Below are 24973 nucleotides of genomic sequence, written 5' to 3'. Positions count from 1 at the left end.
CAACACATTGAGGACTTGTGTGTTTATGTGAAGAGAATGGTCATCTGCAGAAGGGAACAAGGAGGCATTAAGGACTTGGCAAAAGAAGGAGTACAGGTAACATTAAGGTTTGCATTGCCATGTTCCCTTCATAAGCCTATGCTTCTTAATCCCTAGATCTTACCTTGTTTGATGTTTTAAGATGGTCACTCATTCACAATACTAAAACTGTGGCCCCATCCTTTGGCACCAACTCTGGTGGTCCCTTTACACACAGAGCCTGAGGCTGCGACACTCTGGTGCATGATTTCTCTGCATTAATCTACTCTCCCTCTGCCCTCTTACATGTTCTGCATTTGAGCCCCACCTTAGCTCTCCCAAATAAACTTTCAAGGGTTACCTCACCTATCTTTCACTCCAACCTCCCACTCAGACTCCTGGGTGCTCCCTGACCCAGCAGGGCTCCTTACCTGCAGCCGCAATACTGGGAAAATGATGGAATCCTTTGAGGTCAGCAGAGAGCAAGACCTGTAAGACTGGAGCCTAGTAGACAGAAGGAGAGATAGATACACCTTAAAATATAATTTAATTATTGTGCATTATATAACTATATTCTGAGAGTAGCCCTTACAATGGCCTAGGGCATTACTCATTATTATCTAAATGTGACAGAGTCCATTTATACACACAAAGAGATGAATTTGCAGTCACCACCATACTGTAATATAAAAATGAGGACTAGACACCTGTAATTAATTTTAATTCCACAATTAGAAGAACCCACATGCATTTTAAATCCAGCTGCTGTTCCTCCAACAAGCATGCATACACACCTGCATTGCCGAAAAAGTAATTGAGACCCCTTTGTTATGGAACTCCTGCAGCAAGTCCTCGATTCCCACCACAGCAGTATAATCAATGCTGTTCACAAGCGTACAGTCCAAGACAACTGAGCATGGTAGATGACCTACAAACGAGAGAAGGACTTGTTAAAATTCACTCCAAACCAAAATAGTGATCTTCAATACCTTAACTTCGCAGACCCGGAGCTGTGAAACACAGTGGTCCATACAACATTCAAGACCACTTGGTGATACATCATAAATATGCCACTGCCATTGCCTGTGGTGCTGGGTTGGCAATCTAGGCTTCCTTGCCAGTTGGAGCACCTTTAAGAGTTATCAATTCTCAGCTATGCAGCATGCGCACAAAGGCAAAGCCATATGGCGCATCCATCCCTCTGCGTCACCTATGGGCTCTGAATCTCTAACAGTTTCATACTCTGAGGCTATGTTAAAATATTACACTAGCTGGCGAGTATGTGATCATGATTAGTCAGTTGGGGTAGGCAGAACTGAGGAGGCTGCAGTGCCTCCTCACCAGCACCAAAATTGCTGGCGCCAGTGTGACCCAATAAATGGACTTCATACTGCAAAATTAATTAAACTTATAGACCAGCAGGATCCATTAGTGTAAAAAACGTTGGCAAGGGGATAGGTTTTTAATATACCTTATTTAGGAAGCTAGAAGAACGTCGCTCGCTTGTGCCCTGATTAAATGTAACTCCTTAGTGGAACAACAGTGCGATGTTTTTGATTTACTGATATTAGAGTTTGATCTTTTATTTTGTTTTTGTAGACATATGGCTTTTATCCTCCTACTATCTTTAAGTAGCTTTAAATCTTTCTCAAAGAACTTTAACACTGTATCTCAATAGGGAAAGTGTGAGAGGAGAGGGATTGTCAGAGGATTTTAAAGAATATTTTTCCTTCAAACTCCTAACCTGTAAATTTGCCAATTCACCACTGAGTTGTCCTTTGTGGGTGGATATTGGCCTCCAGCTGTTGAAAAGCGGATATCTGCACTTTTATTGCTCTTTATACTCAAGGCATGCGGTGGTTAAGTGAAGTTAAAGTGATGGGTGACTTCAATGTGCACATTGATGAGACACAAGACAAAGGGACCCAGGAAAGTATTGATTCTTTTGAGTCTCTTGACTTGAATGAGACGGTCTCTGGCCTCACTCATTCAGGATGCCACATGGTTGACACGATTCTGGATGTACATAATGTTATTTTCAAAGGTGATATTTCACCTATGTGCAGGACTCATCCTACTCCGTTTTGAAGCAGAACTTCCTACTACTAGGTCATGGGTGTCACACGTTCTTAACTCACCTATTTTCTCTAACAAAGATAAATTGAAAAGACATACTTGGAGATCATTCAAAAGTTATCAGTACTGATTGTACTTAGGATAACCCTAACATCAAATTAATTATTTACCATTAATGGCGAGTTGTCAGAGAGCAAGCAAATAGCAAAAAAGCTTCCATATACCATAGAATGCTTAGTTCTCAGATTCTTAAAGAATCAGAAAGTTACAGACAAAGTTTGCTAAACATGCTTGGAGGAAATCCTATGCAGAGTCAGAAAGGAGAGCCAACACGGCTGGATGTAAACTCTATTCAATATATCAGGCTAAGGTCACTAATTTATGCATTAAAATACTGAATTCCAGAATATAACACAGTAGCTGTTCTCCATGTTAAAAGCTTTCTCTAGCTCATCTTGCCTGTCCAGTATTATGCACTAATATTAAACTTTTTGAGGTAACTTACCACCCACTATAATAGTAAGCCAGAAATATCTGCAATAGTCAAGTCCAATGCACTATCTGAGAGCCTGCTTCTTTATCATCTCCCTTGAGGAGTGGCCACGCTTTTTGGGAGACCATAGGCCTTACCTGAGAAAATGGAGCTCTTGATTCTGTTCTCAGAACCAATTCAGGCACTCATGGTGAAACCTTTCATGGGGAAGCCATCTTTAGCCAACTGGCTCTATGTATTGCCAAAAGGGTTAATTATTTCAATAATATGAGCCTGACATCCCTTTCACGAAAAAGACCACTTTAAATTCCACAGAAATTGATAACTATTGCCCTACCACTTTGCAACCTGCTTTAGGAAGTCTCAATAAAAGCTAGATGCCAAGCAGTTCTGAAGTTACTTTGAGGACTTTAATACTCTCAGAACCTTCTTTTCTGAGTAACGGCTAAAGGTCTTGACCCTTGGAAAACAGACGTAGCCTAGGACAAGGAAAATAAAATCTACGTTGGTCACTGTCCTATAGATGAGATTAGGTCCATGGATGAAGGTGACACAGTTAGAATAAAACCTCTAGATCGCTCTGCTGCTTTTATTAGGGTGAACCAGGCAGGATTGATCCGGCATCTGAGTGAATGCATTAGTTTCTTATTGTTTTAAATTACTTAAAATCATAATTTAATATAAATTAATAATTGATCTATTTTATGAGAGCAGTCTCTAGCCAATGGCACCTACAGTAAAACTATTTATTTTCCGCTCAGTGAGATCAGCATTAAGGAACTGTCCAAAAAGATTTCAGTCTTTTCAGACAGACTGCTCCAAAGGCTTTCACTTTCCCCTTTTAAAGCTACAAAGGTGGTACTTCTTTGTAGGGTGCCACAGGATTCATCACTATCAACCATTCTGTTCAACATCCAGTTCATCCCCTATCTGAGTTTATCAGATCATGCAGTTGTAGTGCTTTGTTGTATGCCAACAACACAACGCTCATTATCAGGCTAGACAATCAGGCTCCTCCTACCTGTGCATTGAATCCAGTTGTAATGGGAACCACCGTGGCTCACTTAGACAGCATCCTCTGGCATCCCTTTATTAGGCCAGCCTTTTGCTTGCCACTAAAGTTAAGTCTCTCAGTTGTTTTGGACCAGGAAGGTTGCCCTAAATGTTTGCCGGTTCCTCCTAAATAAATAAATCATACTTTGGTAGAGCTGATTTGTTTCCTTTCATCCTTTTAGACTTAGGGCCATATGTATCAAAGTATTTCCCCATAGACACAGAATGAGCAAAACCCTTTGATACATCTGGCCCTGAGTCTATTGTAACCAGGTATATTTGTGCATGCTGGCTTGTTACTGACTTGTTAATTTTCAAGTTATTCTGATTAATACAAAAAAATAAAAAAAGTTACACAATTCTGATGCCTATCCTGACCTTTCAGCAAACACTAAAAATGTATTAGTCCCAGAATAGCATCTGACGTCAACAGCAATGTAAGACAAAAGTAACATTTTAACATTCATGGTTAATCAAAGTGTAAATACTGGCTATTAACCAAATTTATAGATTTTATAAATCTATTATACAGTTGTGGGCGACATTCATTTAGACACATTAAAATCGCTGTACAACAGGAACGAATTTCAATTTTAATGAACACTGTCATAAGCGTACTTTTATGTTTTGTTAATTATAATGGACAAGAAATAATATGGATAAGTGACTCTATGACATTTAGGCAATGTCCCATTGCTTCGCCCTGCCCTGAATGCTCCTATGGGGACTCAAGGCAGGACCAAAGCTGAATAAGCTTCATTTTAACACTAGAGAACATTCAAGGGCTTTGGGTGATCAACATACATTTGAATATTATCAAAGGTGCAAGGTACAGTGCTGTACAAAACATTGTTTCTTGGGCATGGTTATGCACCGTGATACAACAATTCTGCGTACAGGTCCTGACGTGCTTACTGTGATGGCGCTGGAACCTCTGGCTTGCAGACCACACATGCGTTTGCTTAGTCTGGTTAAAGACTTGCAACTGGTGATGCGTAGACTGGTGGCAGTGGCATTACTGTTGGACAAAAGATGGTTTGCGATGAACTGGAGAAAGCGTACAACACCCACCAAACGTCAATAGTTGGCTGATATGCCTTACTGTAAGGAACAATCAGAACTATGTTGAGGAGCTACTGACACCCTCGCGACCCAAGGACATTTGGCAGTTCCCCCACCGGCATATTTGTTGACACTCCTAGCTCTCTCATAAGGGTGGGCTCCCGCACACTACTATTTACACTAGTTGTAGTGAATTTAATGACCGCCAAGTATGATATCTGAAACTGTGGCTGCTTTACTGTATCTCTTATAAGTGGCGCTGTTTGGTTTTGTTGTACTATGTATGCATATTGCATCAATACTAATACAAACAATAAAAAAACATTATGTTTATCAGAAAAAGATGCAGTCGTCATTGAAAGATTTCATTTTAGTACATACATTGAGCATATGCTTAAGCTATGAATAATGGATACAATGATTTCAATTTTCTTGAACCTCAAGTGAGTAACAGTTTTGTTGAATGTGGCGACCAAAGTAAATAAATCATGATCTGCCTTAAACTTGCAAAATTAGGTTCTTTAAATTACCATAGATCGGACCATGCATTTTATTTTTTAATTCAGCCATCGGGACTGTGTGCAAACATTCGCTGTCAGGGTGGTGCTTCATAAGTCTGGAGGCATCTATGCTGGCTGTAGAACAAAGGATTTATGTGCACCAGTAAAACTCATGTATTTATTTTTTATGAAGGAGAAAAATCTGAGCCCGCAGAATTCCTTCATTATTACTTTTTGAGCCTGCTCCCTGACTATAATGGGGATCAGAGGATATTCCTAGAAGCACAGTCATCTTTTATGCTCATTTTGTTTTGCTGTCTGCTTTACAAATAAGATAACCCTGTATTCGTCCGGTTTGTAAAACTTGGAAAATGCAAAATAGTCCAGAAATGGATAATTGTGGAATGTGCAACAATCATTGAAAAAACCTACAAAATCCCATTTCATTTGTGACGGCCCAAATTCTATTTATACGCCACATAATAAAATGACACAGATATGCAGAGGGAGATTATTCCAATCGAGTTAGCAATAACTTAGGAAATTTTAACCAGATATTATGACCCAGATATTAATAATAAGAAAATGAATATCCTCTGAGCCACAGGTCCAGCCAGTCAGTTTTCCCTTGAGTATAGGGATGGAACATGCTCACTCTGTAAAGGCAAGACACACATTTAATAGCATTTCTCAAAACGTTCTGTTATGGAGAGCGCATGAGGGGGTGAAAAACAGGCAGCACACAAGTGTCCGAAAAGAGAAAGAAAGAAGACGACCTTCCGTTTGTAACAAGAATGCCAATATTTTGGCTAAGCAAGTTAGTCACTGTTTAGACTACGCAGTCAAGATGCGAAGGAGATGCTCAAAATGTCAGACAGGGAACTTCCTTTAAGCATCAGCAGAAAAACATGGCTGAGGGACCTGCTGTTATGCTAATGTAAAATGATTATTTTATATAAGCAAAATAGTTAAACTTCATTCCCGAAGTAGTATACTTGATCTATCTTGATCAACCAAACACATGAATCAAGCTATCAATTCTTGGGTCATTTTTGCAGGTCTGGTTTGAGATATCTTTAGCTGGCTTCTTGCCAGACAACTGTTTTTCCAAATAAATCATACTTACTATAAATATATAGGAGGATTCTTGTCAGTTATCTTCAATCACAGAAATGTTTAAATTGTCTTTCACATTTTCCTTCCACCCACAACAGCACGCGGCATGGGACCATGGGTCAGCCCACTTTACCCATTGTTCCCTTCACTTTGAGTGACTGCATAAAGCATCTGTACATTGCTTCCATCCGCCTAAAAATAGTTCATTTCTCTTCAGTGACAATACAGGTTCAAAATCCGCTTTATTACATTTTTTTTATATTAAATTTATATGCTGGTTATTTATTTTGCTCACTTGCTCTTCGGGTGCCCTGTTACATGGTGATTCATTTCCATCTCCATTTTCTAGCGCTGTTGTCAAGCATGTAAGTAACATTGTAACTGCCTGCAATACAACTGCTTGCTTAGGCCATGATTTAATCTGGTCTCCTTCCCAAACAATACATAAACAATAATACTAAAATTCATATTGGGACTGAAAGGCCTTATATTTAAACAACATTACCTAGAAAAATAGCCCTAGGAGTTAAAGTTTTAGAAAATGAAAATTTTAATTGAATGCATATGGCGGTCAGGTTTAGGTGGTGGCATATTCTCTTTTCATCTTTTCATTTTTGAGGTACTGCCTTGCAATTAAAAAATAGAAAAATACCTATCACACTGGCTTGATGAGACCAGCAATGTTGATCATCAAAAGACTATGGCATATGAACACACAGACAAATTCTGACACAACAAGCATTAGCAAAGGAGGCAGGATTGGTATCCTAAGATGACAGACCCGAGGCTCTTTGCCGTATTGTGCTGGGAGGTGACATTTGGCCCCGAGTTATCAGGTGATTAAGCTACGCTGAATTTGATGACTGCTTGGATGCACCAGAGCTGCGCTGGACTGTGGTGAGAGACTCCTCATCAGGTGATGTGCAGAGCTCCACCGCGGCTACAGGCAGAAAAAAATCCAATTTCCCAGGGACCAGCCATACAGCAGATAAAACCGGGGAGAGGTGTGGGCCCCCCTCCCCCGACTGCACATAGACTAGCCCCGCAGACAGGGAATGAGTCACCCATTGGGAGAGGCATGCAAGAAACTCCACAGAGAACAAGACTCTTGCGCCCGAGTAGGTGAGGGTGAAGAGTGGATTGCCTGGGGAGTTCCCTAAGGGGGGGCAGAGTGAGTGGAGCGCCGCTAATTGGGGATGTGATACTTTGCCTGGAGAGACTGGCGACGTTCGGTAAGTGCCTTCTCACATTTCTTCCCCCAGCTCCTCCCCCCTATGCCCACATCCAGGAGGGGAGGAGCCTAGATCCTGGCTGAGGCGCCCTGACTGTGGGTGCACTCTCCAATACCGACCTGTCCTGGAGAGGTGAAATAATAGATGCATGTGCTCGACCTTGGCACCCATGACCACTAGGAGGGGGACAATGGGCAAACACAAGTCCCAGGAGGAAATGGCTCAAGGAAAGATTAAACGCTATACCAAAACCACTAAGACTGGACCAAGGAGAGACATCTTACCCCCCCCACCATTCCCCCAGAGGCTCAGGGGAGGTTGATAAGTCTGCCATAATATTGAAAGCATGCAAGTCTCTAAAATGGCGTTAAAGGACAAGATCGGAGGGTTGGCGATCGAGGCGTCACTCCTCCACCAGGACTTCTGAATGCTATCTCGGAACGCACCATGGAGGTAGAGTTCCACGTCTCCACTGCAGAAGATTATGTGGCCACCCTCCGGAAAGAGATGAAAAAACTCCAACATATGGTGGCAGGATTGGAAATAAGGGCCAAGGATGTAGAGGACTGATCCCGGAGAAACAACCTCCACCTGGTCAGGGTCCCGGAGAGCACCGAGGGCACGAAACCAGAACAATTCTTTACTGTCTGGCTGAGAGCCTGGATACTGGCAGAATCAGTGTTACCATGCTTTGTGCTGTGCCCTATCATCATGAGGATGCATAATTATGCCAACACAGATGCTAGCCTATGCTCAGCCAATCTGAAAAAAGTGCTGACTTGTGGCTCGGCCAAGGTGTTGCTCTTCCCTGATTACACTCTCAAAGTAGAGAAACAGTGCAGGTCCTTTGTTGAGGTCAAGCAGAAGTTAGGGCCTTGCAAATCTCCTAGAAGCGCCTCTATCCCACCAGACTGAAGATGATCTTTGAAGGAAATCACTATTTAATATTATGCTGAAGGCGGCCTGGGAGTTAGTGCAGCCAGCGCCAGGAGGACTCCCCAGAGGATCAAAATGCAGGCAGAAATCAGGGTGGTTCCCCATGGTCATACGGACTAATCCCGAGAAGGGGAAGATGCAGGCACCATAGAGAGAAACGCTGTTGGTTGGGTAGCGGGGAAGGCTTCTAAATAAACTATTGCACACCCAGCAATAATAGGTAGGGAATTTAACTCAGTTGTGGACAGTGCGCTGGCCTATACCACCCCCTTGCATGCCTCCCGGAGAGCTGTTTCTTGAGATCACGGACACTAGGGGCCTGATTACAATGCCCGACGGTTGGACTGCCAGCCGCTGTTGCAGCGGTCAGGAGACCGCTGATAAGCACACGGGCAGTCCGCCCGCCGTATTTCGATGCGACCGCTTAGATTCGTGCCCTCGCCCGTGTAATGGGAGATCTGATCAATCTAGGTTACACTTTTTATTATTTTGCGCTTTTATTCTTTGTATACAAAAAGCATTTTATTACCATTAATTAAGAGCCACTGCATTATTGATTTTAGAGATGCGTATAGTATACTGCTCAAGTTGAACAACGAGGAATGTATTTTTCATGTAGACTTGTTTTTTAAAATTGCTCTGCGGGCCCGGCTTACAATTACCTCTTTTTAGTTTTAATGATAGGGCGATACTGTCATTTTTATTATTTTAGAATGATGATGATATAAAAGTGTATGAATCTTTTTTTAAATATATTTTATTGACATATTTTTACGTATGAAGGCAATCACTTTGTTACAACGTATTTTGAGAATATACATAGTTGTTATCCATATTACATATTTGATATAACACAACCTAACAGAATAACTTCAATGCAATTGTATATGGTAATTATATATATAACAGATAGATATGATTCATGATGTCTACTTATTTTCTTCATGTTACGTGCATCATAAGATCTGATTTTAGAGTCTATCACATCAAACGGTGTCGCCAGTGCAGGTAGGACCAGCCTGCGATAGTCCGCCCATCTTTGCCATGTTTTAGAATGTTTCTGTGGGCAGCCGAAGGCCAGGAAGACCAAGATCTCCAGGCCCCTACAGAAATCCATACAATTTTTCCATGCCCTAATCTCAGGTGGATTATCTTATTTCTAGGTCCTGGCAATTTTGCATTTGGCGATGGTGAGGCCAAGCCAGAGGAGATGGTGTTTGTACTTATTGGTGCCTACTGTGTCTGTAATGTGAAGCAGAGCCAGTCTAGAGGATCTAGGTATTTAACATCCAAAAACTTCGGCCATGCATGTCAGCACCCCTTTCCAAAATTTGTCTCGAGCCATGCATGTCCAAACAGTATGAATGAAAGTGCCGTCATCAGAGGGACACCGCAGGCACACAGGAGAGACAATCATATTGATGTGGGGCTGAATGGACGCCTGAGTCTGGAGCATACGGTGGCATGGGGACCACAAAGACCGCACAGCGTTATATGCTGACAATGCCCTGTTTAACATGGGCCATCAAGACTAGTCTCTCATGCACATTATAAAATCTAAGAAGACAACTTTGGCCTGATGGTGAATTGGGAGAAGTTGGCTCTTTCCTCAGGTAGTGGCCCAGTAATCGAGCTGGCCATCCCTGGGAGCTGCACTTTACGGTGTGCCTCCAATTGGAAATATTTGGGAATGTATACATTGTTAGAAAAAACCAACGCAATGGAGCGCACACCGCTAGCCCCTCCTCCGGATCGCCCCTCGGGACTCTGGCACTTGTAGTTCAGTAGTGGATCACCCAGGTGGGTGCAAGTCGGTACTTGTTGGACTGATGAATCTCTAGACCCGATACATGTCCCGGGTTTTTGGGTATCGCCCGAGACATGGCTCGGGTTTCGGGATAACTTCCCTCATCAGTAGTGAAAATGGTTTAGGGGTGGAGGAGAAGGCCGCCAAACAACAGTCAATGGCCTCGATGCCCGAACCGGCACGCAGGGCAGCATCCAGGAGCCCGTCGGCTCAAAGCTCAAGGGAGCCAATTAGTAAAAACCAACGCAATGGAGCGCACACCGCTAGCCCCTCCTCCGGATCGCCCCTCGGGACTCTGGCACTTGTAGTTCAGTAGTGGATCACCCAGGTGGGTGCAAGTCGGTACTTGTTGGACTGATGAATCTCTAGACCCGATACATGTCCCGGGTTTTTGGGTATCGCCCGAGACATGGCTCGGGTTTCGGGATAACTTCCCTCATCAGTAGAGAAAATGGTTTAGGGGTGGAGGAGAAGGCCGCCAAACAACAGTCAATGGCCTCGATGCCCGAACCGGCACGCAGGGCAGCATCCAGGAGCCCGTCGGCTCAAAGCTCAAGGGAGCCAATTAGTAAAAACCAACGCAATGGAGCGCACACCGCTAGCCCCTCCTCCGGATCGCCCCTCGGGACTCTGGCACTTGTAGTTCAGTAGTGGATCACCCAGGTGGGTGCAAGTCGGTAGTTGTTGGACTGATGAATCTCTAGACCCGATACATGTCCCGGGTTTTTGGGTATCGCCCGAGACATGGCTCGGGTTTCGGGATAACTTCCCTCATCAGTAGAGAAAATGGTTTAGGGGTGGAGGAGAAGGCCGCCAAACAACAGTCAATGGCCTCGATGCCCGAACCGGCACGCAGGGCAGCATCCAGGAGCCCGTCGGCTCAAAGCTCAAGGGAGCCAATTAGTAAAAACCACCGCAATGGAGCGCACACCGCTAGCCCCTCCTCCGGAAGTTATCCCGAAACCCGAGCCATGTCTCGGGCGATACCCAAAAACCCGGGACATGTATCGGGTCTAGAGATTCATCAGTCCAACAAGTACCGACTTGCACCCACCTGGGTGATCCACTACTGAACTACAAGTGCCAGAGTCCCGAGGGGCGATCCGGAGGAGGGGCTAGTGTAGTGTAGCTCCTATTTTCCCAATAGGCTCTGCGCATTGGAATAATACCTACAGCAGTAAAGGCCTAGGCCAGACGTTAACTAGGTCTACTACTGTCGATACTAGACTTAATTTTTGGGTTTGCCAGCGTAGCTCAGAGTTCACTAGAAACTTTCTCGAATGTTCAGGAAAGAATTAACTCCCCTGATTAGACAAGAAGGGATTTAGTTTCTGACAACCATAGAACATGACAACTTTGCTCTCCCCTAATCAAGAGTCAATCTCGAGAGTCGTGTGAGCACAAGGCAATTATTTTACTCAGTCAGTACGTGCATTCTTAGTCTCATCAGGTTGTAGAGAAAAGGGAAGAGACGGGTTAATGTTATTTATTGATCAGTCTCTTTTCTCGTACAAGAGAAATGGATCGATATTATTGCAATACTTATAGTTAAGTAAAGTGCATACATTAAAAGCAATAGTATAAAATAATACTGTAAAAACATTGATATGGTTTCTGAGCCATATGATGTTTAAAATGATTAAAATATATTTACATACACATATACATTTGACTAAACGTACTCAACTGGTGTTTCTAAATACGCCTACCCCGTGTACCTGACCTAAGTCTAATGCGTGGGCGGGAATAGAAAGTTACAGTTTAAGTTAAGTTTGTTTTTGCCAAGTGAATAACTAAAGAATTCTCTGTGAGGGGTTATTCAGTTCTGTACCTGGAAGTTAGGATGAATGAGGAATGGTATCTCTTTCTCTGCTCTCGATATTCCAGGCTGCCTGCGAGGGCTGCCCGAAAGCGCCGGTGCTGGGTCTCTCGGCAGGAGATAGCAGCGCGTCTCTCAGCGCGTCAGGAAGGCGGGGCTGCGCCAGCGGGGTCTGCTTCTGCTCTCGGCTTCGGCAAGTATGGCTGCTCCGTCTTGTCACCACGCGTGTGTTTGCATAGGGCAAGATCGGCAATATTTATACCTTAAAGGTGCCGAGATTGACGTAAGGATGGACATAGATACGTCAATAAAGATGTCATACGACTTGCTCGTTAGCACATTCTTTACTAAAGTTCTCTGTGAAATCAAAACAATGGCCGCACGGATTTTCCAGGTTGTCATAGGTTTGATTTGTTATGAGAACGTCGTATGCCTTATCAGGGGCTGGAGGAATGTCGCTTGTCTAATTAGATCTCAAGCGTTATGACCTAATCAGATAACACGTTCCTGTGCCGTAGTGTGACTGCGTCAGATAACGGTATCTGCATCATGGGGGCTGTGATTGCCTCATGGGCTGACTGTTAGTTAACTTGATAGTTAGTTTAACCAGAATAGGGTCAGGAATAGGGGGATCGATTCAGAACCTATAGGAATACATGACACCCACTCCACGCTAACTATGGTCATATTTACTAATCTATGCATAGTATAACATAGTACAACATACTATAGAGTATAGTGTATACCTTACCACCCCAAAATACATAAATGCATTTTGAAATTTTCAAATATACTGAAAAATTGCAGTCATATATATTGTATGCACTTAAGCTATGAATTAAATGCAAAAGTAAACACGCATTTGTATGCAATATTGCTTATTTGGTATATTAGAAATACACATGAAATGGCTCTTAATATGGCTATACAGAAAGGAAGTTCGAGACCATTTCATCACATAATAAAATATTTGTGAATATCCCAGCGGGCAACTAAAGTTTATAAAGTATCTAAAAATAGAAATCTTAGTTCTCTAGGAATAGTTTCTTACTTTAAGCAGAAGATAAGTGTCCCGAAAATTTTGTTAAAAAATAATTTGGGGCTGCTAAAAAATTGTTGTCCGTGAACTGGTGGGAAAAATTGTTCATGTGACTTTATTTTTAAAGTTGAAGGCCGAATTCAGGGAACGCCGTGTGCGAGCTTGCTCAAAAGTCTCTATTTCTGTTCTGGAGAGAGCATCATATCATTCAGGCTTTCGAAAAAACTGTCAACAGCTTCATGGGAAAGTTCCACTAAGTCGGAAATAGGGGTAACCATGCATTCGTGCGCATGATTGTCTGCATTGACATTCTGATTCGCATTGCTGACAGAAGGTCGTACCTGTTCAATGCTGCTTTCATCTTGAACTTCACTACTCTTCAATCGCAGTGGTGAAGATTCCAGGAATGCCGTCATCAGGATTGGTAGCCTTTGAGGGCAGCACAAAGCGTGAACCTTGGTAGGAACCAACAGTGTATCTGCATCCACTGGCGCATCCGATTGTAGCGTCAGACAGGTGTCTAACACGCATTCTTCTCCGCATAGCAGACATCTCAATACAGGTAAAACACATCTTTGCCACATTGGTCGAAATGATAGAAACCAAGTCATGTTCAGGTCTCTAAGCCGGGATAGTCCCAGGATTTTTGATATCCGGTCCCGGTATCCAATGGCTAGGATTGTATCTTCCATTGTCGCGAGAGTTTGGTCTGTGACATGGGTTGCCATAGCGAAAAATAAGGACTAAGAATAGGATTCCTGCAATTAGTCCCAGTATCAGGGGAAGTCCGCCAAAAATCGAATGGACGAAATCTGGAAAAATACCCAGTATGGCTTTGAATGGTGTTAATGCCATCGAAAATACTGTCTTAAATACCTTTGAGACCCCAGTGGTATCAGAAATATTTAAGATTTCGCTCAGGATTTCCGCGAAATGTACGGGGGAATTAGTCGATAATAATGTATGTATCTCTGCAGTCGTCCTTGCGACTTGTAGATCATACGTTTCTTTTGATGACGTGAGCCTTGTAGGCGTCTGAAGAAGCACTGTTTTCATTCTGCTTAAAGTATCTATTCGAATAGAAGTAATTTTCAAACTGGGCCATGCCCTTGCCTCCCTGTCTGGAAAGGAGCTGGGGAACAAAGAACGTCCACAGCACTTGACCTTCGCCGTCGTAGTGACTAGATAAGTAGTCCCGGGCATAAGACTACAACATTTGCGGTCTACAATAAGAATGTAACTCCCATTATAGAGTCTTTGAAAGAATGGTTCTATTTCAGTTGCAGGTGCGCCTTGCTGGTGACATGAAAGGTTGTATGAATTCCCTTCACAGGCTCCATGCAAACTAATTCCGTTACACAGAAGCGTGCCGCTTAGTGACATAGCACAATTGTTGCCACTAAGAAACACTTTCTGTCCTTTATTACTGATACATGCATGTGAATAGGGCAGGTTCCAAGTTGTTTTAAGGTACCCCTTTCCCAATTTCTCGTACATGCCAGCCTGTATATATTTTTGGCAGTATTGAAACCTGAAGGTTGAGATTGGAATATTTATGATTCCGTGGATTATCCATTCACTGACAGGTCGTTCTGACATTGTCATTGGTAATCTTTCTAGTTTTTCAATGCTCAAGATTGTATAATCAGCACCCTTTTGCGCCATACCGATTTGTCTATCAGTAAGGTTAAAGATTTGGAATAGTGACGTTGTGTTGATTAAACGCCAAGGCACATAGCCTGAACGCAGATTTTGTAACGTCCAGCCAAGCTGTACAATAGAACGCAATTGTGACTGACCATGTTGTAATAACAGTAAGTCTTGCGATAATATATCGATTGCTGACGACACAATGCTGTCCAATGAAAAAATTATGGAGGACAGAGTCATTAACCCATTGTCCACTACAGAAAGTGATTTTTCCAAATTAATACGGTCAATTTCCCGTATTCTCTCTGCTGTTTCAATTTGAGTAACCTTCCAGGCCTCATTGTATGCTGCATATACAGAGGCTGCTATGAAACGCTTTTGACGCTGTTTGCGTGGTCCCTTTATGAAATCACGCAAGTCAGCACCATCAGTAAGTAAAGTTAGGTGTTGCTTAATTTCAGGCAGTGTGGAAGTTTGTAGCCATTGAAGGCATAATTTGCCCACACTGTAGGTTGTTATTATCCCTGGGTGATGTCTTTGGGGATATCTAGGGTCTGGCCTGGTCATTTTGAAACCCTGTGTTTTATTCAGGAATCTATCTTGACAGTTATTTGTATCTGTGGGCCAGATCAACCATTGTTTCCAATCAGGATGTGTTCTGTTTTGGTTTAATATATGGTTTACGTCTATTTCTTCATCTGTATCAGAGTTATTGCTAAACATTATTGGCTTTGGAATAGACGGTTTATTTAAATCTTTGATTTTGGCTAAGCCAAGACAGGTGGTTTGTTGAACAGTATCATTTAAAAATATCATTTGTTCTGGGATCATGCAGGCTCTAAACAAAGCTTCTAAACCCTGTACTTGCCATTCTTTTGTACCCCAAACACTTTTCAAATCAACATTTTTGTCCCAATAATCAAATCCAAAAGTATTCATTTCTTCGAAGAATGAATCTGAATATATCAATTTTGTGTTGGTTATCATGGTTTTCATCCCTGTCTTGTTTGACATTTTAAAATAAAATGTTTCAGCATTACTTATGTTAAAACCTGAAAAATATGAATATTTGTCATATACGGTTCTTGAGCTCCCTTTTGGAGGTGTTGCACAATGTTCCCATTGATTATAATTTAAAACATTTCTAGGTTGTGCAGATTTATGCAAAAAATGATTACCATAGTGGTTATAGCAATACATACTATCATAATTTGTAGAACCTTGCAAATAATCATGTTTTGTAAATTTAGCAGACATTACTAAGTCAGACATCATGTTGTTAATACTTTCGAAGTCCCAATCATCAGCAAATGAGTTTGGTTTTGCAAAGTCACTCAAGGAGATCTTGATTTGGTGTGGATATTTCAGGATCTCGACCGGACCATAAATTTCATAGTCAGTGTTGTCCCAGGCTACCCCACCAGGTATCGGATTGGCTGTGAAGTTGGCTGAAGAAAGTTCTGGAGAAAGTTCTCTTTTCTCGACGTGTGAAGATGTGTGTGGTTTGAGGACCAAGTTGATGTTCTGACTTGCTGTGTCCATTTTAGCATATTTTCCCTCAATGAAGCGTCCCAAAGTGAATACCATGATGAGCCAAAGTATGAGGATAAATGCACCAAAACCCACCCAAAATTCAATCCATGGAGAAACCAGATATGTTTCTTTTAGTTGTTTCAAAAGTTCCTTAGCTTTGTCTTTAAAGGATTTTGATGATGGCTGTGTCTTTGATTCACTGAAGCCGTCAGAGGAATCATCGAAGTTGATGAAGTAACCGGATGCAGTTCTGTCAATTGTTCCAATTGGTTCAGGATTTTTGTTTCTTGCATTGTCACTTGGTACTTCAGTATAGATTGGTGTGTCTCTGCTAAATGTCTTTATTTGGGTTTTCAGAGGTCTGAGTTCTATTGCATTGTTGCATAGTCCTTCTTGTTCTTCTTTAGGCGTTTCGAATGTGATGAGCCTTTTTGTTAGAACCTCTGTACTGGTAGCAAACCTTGGTGTTCTGCTACTTATTGGGAGTCCACTTGGCCTACTGTTTGTTATCGGCCACATGTTGTGGTTTTACCAGGTCGATGGATACAACTCGGTTCTCCTTTTTTCCAGCAAGTGGCGGTAGTACAACTGATCTTGTCCCGTTGACAGACAAGACAGGAACTGCTTTTCTGTAAGAAGGCCCAAATTCCTTCTTTACCGCGATCTTCTCCCTGACTAGATCCCCGACTTTTGGAATCCAGACAGGTCTTGCTGGGACAGGTGGTGATTCTTCAGTGGTCGTTGGCTGTTGTTTCAACTGTATGTTGCTCAGGTCTTTTCTTGTTTTGTTTAAGTCCTGCAAAATAGCCAAACGGTCTTTGACATCAAAGCTTTTTTCTTTAACCACTGAAGTCTGACTATCAAGGTCAGAGATCAACATCCTAGTTCCAAATAATAATTCGTACGGACTGAATCCCTTCAGAGAATTTCTTGGCAAGTTATTTAGACTACGTTGGACACTTATTAGATGTTTGACCCCCCCAGCTCCCGAACCTAATATCCTTTCCATTATTGATTGCTTTCTGCCTTGGTTTTTTCTTTACACCATCCCGTACCCTCAGGAAGGAAGTGAGAAGATTCCCGCTGGACTGTGCTCATTTGGCCATGTTTCCCCCCAGGCTGGTATGCCTGAATGAAAACAATGGTCAAACGTAACATGCTCTTAGCGTATATGCCATTTAGACTTGCAAATCTTGTATAATAGTCCGGACGTCAGCCGAGTGCTGGTGATCTACATTATAAGTGGAAACTAGCCTGTATATGTTAATCGCAAGCCATTCTTTTTGCTGGTAATATTATCTGCCTTGATACGACGAGGTATTAAACTGTTTCTCTCCCCACTGCGATCTCTGTTGCAGTTTGGGCAGTTTTTTACAAACATGGTATGATGCAGGCTCATGCCTGGCCACCAGTACAGTGATTGTAATTCTTCCAGAGAATTTTTTAATTTAAGGTGTCTGAGACCCTCGCCCATGTGTGCGTCTGCGATTAACAAGTTTCTCCTGTCCATGTTTGGAATCACTCTATCCCCCACTCCAGGGATTCGAGCAAAAGGAACGGAGTTTGCATCTATTATGTATGTATAATTGAGTGGATAGTTGATCGGTAACACTGAGCAGTCGCCTTTTGATGACGTTTTCACCGCCAGCACTGTTTCACCGTCAATGTATTTTAATGTATGCTTTTTTCGATCTACGGGAGCCGGTTTAGTGGCTGCCGTTGCGGCTGCTTCAGCCAATGAATTCCCCACAACGTGAACGCCATCACGCTGATGACTCAGTGAGTGTGTCACGTGAGTCTTTGGTAGTTCTTTTTTCAAAAGAGCTACTTGTTCCCAGAGCAGTTTCTGCTTTATTGGTGCATCTGTGTCATCTTTGTAACCGTTCTGAATCCATGTCTGCAAATCCTTGTTATATGCTTTGACGCAGTAATATGAATCTGACACTATAAGTGTCGGGAATTCGCGATCCGCATTATCTAGCGCCATTTTCAAAGCTATTATTTCAGTTTGTAGTTCTGAATTAGTTTCTACTGAGTGTGATTTTGTTAATAGAGGTCTTAGTTTACCTCCGCGCCACACTTCTTTTGTAATCTCACATGTGGGGTTGTATGCTTGTTCTCCCCAAACGGAGGGTTGAGCATGTCCGTCTGTATAGATTACACAGGCGTAATGTCGTAGAGGCAGAATGTCGATTGGCAGAGGATACGTCTTTTCATATTTTAGATTTTTTAATTCTTCTAGTTCTTAAAAAATTGTCAACCAGGCTATACTTGATAACTCATATCCTTCGTATAGGACTTTCAGATGGGCAATTCTGGACTTTTTAAAGTTGAATTTGTAACCCTCTGCTGCGAACCCAAGTATTATGGTGTTCACTCTCTTCAAGTGAGTATCCAAGTCATCATCTGTTAAGTAAATGTCATCGACATAAGATAATGCTTCATCATCATATAGTTGTAGTAATTCTGTTACTCTCGCTGAGAATACCCCCGGGCTGTTCTTGTACCCCTGGGCTAACCGACAGAATTGCTTTTGAGTGCCATTTACTGAGAATGCAGTTAAATATCTGCTCTCTGGTGCTATGTTTTGACAAAAGAATCCATTGGAGATGTCCAAGGTTGTTTTGTATTTTTTGCGCACTATGTTATTCATTAGTGCAGCACTGTGTGAGTTTTGCACTGCAAAGGTTTTGCAACATGTGTTAAGGTGTCGGTAATCCAAAACTAGACGATATGAATTGTCTGGTTTGGAGACCGGAAACAAAGGATTGTTCATTTGTGAGGTGCAAGTTTCAATCACCCCCTGGTATTCTAGCTGATCTAGTATTTCATTTACCTGTTTTTTAGCTTCTTGCTTAATTGGGTACTGCCTTTGTGCAGTAGGTTGTGATTTTAACTGGATTTTGTGAGGAGGAGAATCCTCATCCCATCCTACATGATTTTTATATAAAGCAGGTGCTAAGGCCACTGCCCACTTTCTAGCAAGTGTATATTTTTTATGAATCGGAATATGATTCGAGAAGGCAAGGCATAATTACTTCTTCGCCATGAGGGCACTCCCTGACAAACTCTGGTGGCCAGTCTTTTTCAGCTAGAAGGATGTCATAACCCTTGGAGAGGTTATCCCAAAATAGTCCCCTTATTTTCCTAGTCTTATCTCCCTCTATACGTAATGTTATCTCGTATATCTTGTGGGGTTTGCTAACTCTGGTGTCTGCAGTTTCCACTTGAAGGTATTCATTCGTGTCCACTGTCTCCAGATGATTCATAAGGACTTTGCGAGCTATGCTCACTTCTGCTGCGCTGTCTAGCATTGTCTGAGCCCACTCTCCGTTTTTCAGTTGTGTCCTCAGTATTCTCGGCATTGTTAACTACCTTGATACTGGCTACCTTCTTTTTTGGAAATTGTAATTTCTTTTTTTGTTGAGCAGGTTCCTTGTCTTTGGACTTGGCGTGCTCTTCTCTTTGTTCTGATCGTCCTCTTCTTTCCGATTTCTGCGAGGAAGTCTGAAAAGATTGAGAGGGACGTGTATCAATGTCTTGATATCTATCAGGTTTTTTAATATTATCCCTATTTCTAAGGTTATATCTTTTCCCAGAGGGGTCACTCTGAGGTGACCTGTGTCTCTGGTTCGGAGATTTCTCCCTTCGCCTAGGAGACCTTCCTCGGGACTGGAATTTCTTTTCTTTAGGATTGGATTGTTTGTTTCCATCCCAGTTCTTTTTTGGTGAATTATTATTAAGAAATATTTTTTCTGGACTTGTAGTCAGTTGCGGTTTTACTGGTATTCCACCTAGACTATCTCTGCCTAGTTCTTCATAGGATTTTTCTATGATTCTGGCAATTTCAGCTGGTTGGTCTGCTATATCTGTCTCTTTTAACCTCTGGCGGATCGCCACGTTTGCTGCTTCACCTTTTATATTGGCTAATAATATAGCCGAGACCTGCTTGAAGTCTTTCAGTAATTTCATACCAAGAGTTAAAGCTGGTTCTGGACCGTATTCATCTTGAATTTGTTTTAGCACATCTGGTATTACCGAAATGGATGGAACACCGTGCGTTTTTGTGTAGATTGAAGCAAAGACTGTACCCCAAGTGTCACAGTCCTCTATGTGTGGTGCGATTCCCATTGGGAGACATATAGTCAGAATCCTATGTTTTTCTAATGGGGTGGTGTCAGGAAACACCGCCTCTATTTGGGTGATTTTCTGTGCCAACCAGAATGGTATTTGTTCCCGTTTAGCTGGAACTTTACCTAGGCAGGATTGGATGTTCTGTGGTGTAATTTTATTTGTGTTCCCCTGGTGAGGGGTCAGCTGTGGAAGTTTAATCGCTGGCTGAATTGTTGAAGTCCGCATTACATACTGAACTAATTGTCTATGAATTTTTAGTAATTGTTTTAGCTGTATTAACAGCTCAGCTGCAGGCATCCTATCGATGTCTGGATGTGGTGTGTATCCGGCTAAGACCGGCCACGTTGCTCCTGGTCTACCTAAAGGACCGAGCCTGGTAATGTGATTGTGAGGCGACGATCCACAGACCCCTACCAGGAGGGCGCCCTCCCCCTCGTGTACCTGGTCCGGCACCCCCGGGACTGTCTTCATGTCACGAAAACGCCGCAACCAAGGCAGGAAGCCGAACACCAGCCATCACCAACGAAACCCCGCCCTTCTCTCTCCCACAGGAGCCAACCAGAACGACAGGGCCAGAGGAACCTTATCACGATGACCCCGGAAGTCCCGCCCCAAAGGCAGAGCCAGCACAGGATAAAAACAGGGATTCAACACAACACGTCGTCGGAGTTTCGTGGCAGGACCCTCTGGCTGGAGACGGAGAAGGAGAGCAGACGTGCGAGGACGAAGTGTGGACCGAGGAGTGGTGGAGTCCCTTGGAGGTGGCTGGAGAGCGGCCGTAACTCGGAGGAGAGTTACGGCGGACCGCGTGAGTGCCTTTTTCCTCCTTTATCCCTACTCATTAGGAGTCCGTGTTAAAGTCCCTGTACATATTCCCTCTCTCCATAGTCTCACCGCCCCTGCACTGTATTATAAGTGTACAGCACTTCACTCAAAGACCCCTTCCGTTCCTCTCACGCCCCACCCCAGCACCCTCTCTATTTTCCCGACCTGTATTCCGTCCTCCCGGTACCTTCCTTCCCGCACTGTCGCTTTCCGCCCCTTCCTGCACTACCCGGGTGTCGGTAAACAGTTGAGTCTCGGTACTTGCTGGATAGGACTAACGGTCCCTTGTTTCTTCTCTCTTCCGGTCCTCCTGGGAGCCTCCCCGTCACCGGAACCTTCCCCAGACCATCGGTGGACGCCGAGAAGCAGAGAAGCACCGACCCAGAGTCCATCGCCTGGAGCCACACCTTCCGCCTCTTGGAACTATCTGTATTGTGCATCCGTAATAAAAGCCAACTATTGCCCACTACATACGGCCTCCTCGCCTGCTTTTCCGGCCCGCTACACCCACTCCACCACACCTGGTGTCAGAAGTGGGATTTGCTGGAGGTATGGAGGCCGTAGTGAAGAAAATGGTGGAATCCCAAGAACAATTCGGGAAACTCATGGAGCAGTTCCTGAAGACTGCCGAAGACGACAGAGGACAACTCCATGATGTCCTGAAGGGTCAGGGGGCGACCCATGAACAGACCATGACAAAGTTAACAGACGCTCTGGGCCAACAAAGACCGATGACCTCTCTCCCCTCTGTGGTTCTTCAAAAGTATGTCCCCGGAGAGGATCCGGACTACTTTTTCACAAACTTCGAGAGGATCGCCCAAGCCGCTAACTGGCCTGCTGATCGTTGGGGACAGTATCTGGGTCCGCTCCTCACCGGTGACCTCCAAGCCGCCTACCAACAGGCCAACATCCAGGGTAATACACCCTATGCAGACATTAAAAGGTGTATATTAGAACGCCTTGGCATTGATGACGATACCTACAGGGTGAAACTACGCCAGGCCAGGGAAAAACCCCAAGAGAACCCCAGAGCTCTCTCCTTCCGGATCCGGGATCTCGCAAACCGGTGGTTGCGCCCCGAAACCTCCACCAAGGACAATATTCTAGAGAAAATCTATCTGGAACAATTCCTTAACTCCTTGCATCCGGCCACCCAGCGCTGGGTGAGGCAGCACTCCAGACTCACGCTAGAGACAGCCATAGAGATAGCGTCTGCCTACAGCCGGGCACAGGAACTCCAACGGGGTAAGGACGACCACCCGCACAGGCCCTTGCCAGCTGCAACTACTCGCCCGATCCGGCCTCCCCAGGGACGCCGACCTGAACCCACGCCCCTCTTTCCTTCTCCGGTAGTGTTCCGAACCCCCACTCCTGGACCCCAGTGCTATTCCTGTGGAGGGTTCGGACACATCGCCCGGATGTGCCTGCAGAAAGAGGAGCCGATGGAGGTCGGCTTTGTCAGAAACTTTCTGTGTACCCCTCCTGGTTATACACCGCCGCCGTTCTACTGTCCAGTATCCATCAACGGACAGCCACTGAGGGCCCTCGCCGATACCGGATGTCGGCAGAGTGTTCTTCGACCACAAGACCTCGCACAACCCCTCAGCAATCCCACGGGGGTGGTAGCCATCCAGTGTGTACATGGGGACACCAAACAATACCCCACGACTCAGGTACGAGTCCAGCACTCCCAAGACCCCGGCACCTCTCTCACCGTGGGCCTTGTCCCCGCCCTGCCAGAACAAGCCATTCTAGGGAGCGATTATCCGGGACTACCAATGCTCTTACAAAAGACTTCCGACTCTCTGACCCAGTGGTGGAAAGATGCTCCCTATCCCGAATATCCCGATCAAGTACCCGAACCTAAGCCCCACAAACCTAGGAGTCAGAAAAGAAGAGAAAAGAAAGAGCACGTCAGCGCTTATCCCGCCATCATTGAAGAGCACCCCTGGCAGACCGACCGTGAATTCAGGGCCGCTCAGCAGGAAGATCCTCTCCTACAGGAGGCCTGGGGAAAAGCACTTGATCATGAAGACCCCTTACAAGTAGGTCCTTACTTCGTTAAGAGAAACGGGTTGTTATACCGAAAAGGGGGGCCCCAACAGAATGCACAGTTGCTTATCCCCGGCCCCTTCCAAGACAAAGTCCTATTCCTGGCGCACAGTCATCTTCTGGGAGGACATTTCGGGGACGAGAAAACCAGCCAAGCCATCCTGGAGAAGTTCTATTGGCCCGGGGTGTATCAAAGGATCAAGACTTACTGTCGGGAATGTATAGTATGCCAAAAGAACAGTCGACACAGGCCACCCCGGGTCCCTTTACAACCCCTCCCTATCATAGACGTGCCCTTCAGCCGCATAGGGATGGACATAATTGGTCCCCCCTTGCCCTCCCGTAGCGGGTGTCGCTATGCGTTGGTCATAGTCGATTATGCCACCCGCTTTCCGGAGGCCATACCTCTCCGTCAACCTACTACCCAGGTTATAGCAAAAGCCCTGATCTCCTTGTTTTCTAGGGTTGGCTTCCCCCGGGAAATACTCACCGACCAGGGCACACCGTTTGTTTCAGCCCTTATGAAACGGGTATGTGCGGAGTTGGGGATCAAACAAATCCGGACGTCTGCTTATCACCCGCAAACAGACGGGCTGGTGGAACGATACAACGCCACATTAAAGCAGACGCTGAAAAAACTCATAGGCCTAGAAGCAAAGAGATGGGAAGATATGCTTCCTTTGGCCTTGTTCGCGATTCGATGCAAAACCCAGAGCAGCACCGGATACTCCCCATATGAGTTACTGTACGGACGACCCCCTCGTACCCTGCTGGACATGGCCCAGGAAGCGTGGGAAGCCGAACCAGACCGGACCCGTCCGCTCCCAGAATATGTGGAAAACCTAAAGACTCACCTGTCTATGATCCGTGACATCGTCAGACAAAATCTAGAGACCGCCCAGGTTAACCAAAAGAGACAATATGATAAGGGCACTCGTAGTCGGGTCTTTTCTGTTAACGACCTAGTTCTCCTGATGATGCCCTCGTCAGACCAGAAATTACTGGGACAATGGCAAGGACCCTACCCCATCCTTCGGCAAGTGACCCCAGTCACATACGAGGTGGAATTGGATCCCACACGGGGCACCTCCCAAATCTTTCATGTCAACCTACTAAAAAAATGGGAAGGACCCCGTCCGGTGCTGTCAGGAACCAGTAGAAACCTCCTGTTCTCTTTCGACCCTTGTCTTGACCCAGAACTAGACTCCGTACAAATCCAGGACATACGACATGCCTTGGAACCCCTGAAAGACGTCTTCTCCTCCTCCCCCGGTCGAACCACGGTCACTGAACACAAGATAGAAACCGAACCGGGGAAAGTGGTCCGCCTGAGGCCTTATAGAGTACCAGAAGCCCGTAGGACTGTTATCCGTCAGGAAATAGAAGCCATGCAACAAATGGGAATAATCGAGCCCTCAGTCAGCGAGTGGAACTCCCCTATCGTTTTGGTCCCTAAACCCGACGGCTCGGTCCGTGTTTGCATCGACTTCCGGGAGGTTAATAAGGTCTCTAACTTCGACACCTATCCCTTGCCCCGGGTCGATGAAATGATTGAAAGAATAGGACAGGCAAAATTCATTTCAACACTCGATCTCTGCAAGGGGTACTGGCAGATACCCCTCCGGGAA

At 44.4% G+C, this 24973-nt stretch overlaps 1 protein-coding gene across 2 annotated transcripts in view; it reads right to left on the bottom strand.

Moving 5' to 3' along the window:
- Positions 1–24973, bottom strand: part of SLC26A11 (solute carrier family 26 member 11) — a 249507-nt gene that overhangs the window by 5783 nt on the left and 218751 nt on the right. For both annotated transcript variants that reach the window (XM_078654073.1, XM_078654074.1), the window contains 2 exons: positions 813–946; positions 450–522 (listed from right to left, as the gene is read on the bottom strand). In XM_078654073.1, coding sequence (XP_078510199.1) covers positions 450–522; positions 813–946 — 207 coding nt within the window. The remainder of the gene's footprint in view (positions 1–449; positions 523–812; positions 947–24973) is intronic.

The sequence above is a fragment of the Lissotriton helveticus genome, chromosome 7 (assembly GCF_964261635.1).
Source record: "Lissotriton helveticus chromosome 7, aLisHel1.1, whole genome shotgun sequence".
Classification (NCBI taxonomy): Eukaryota; Metazoa; Chordata; class Amphibia; order Caudata; family Salamandridae; genus Lissotriton; species Lissotriton helveticus.
This window is presented reverse-complemented; position numbering and strand designations above follow the sequence as displayed.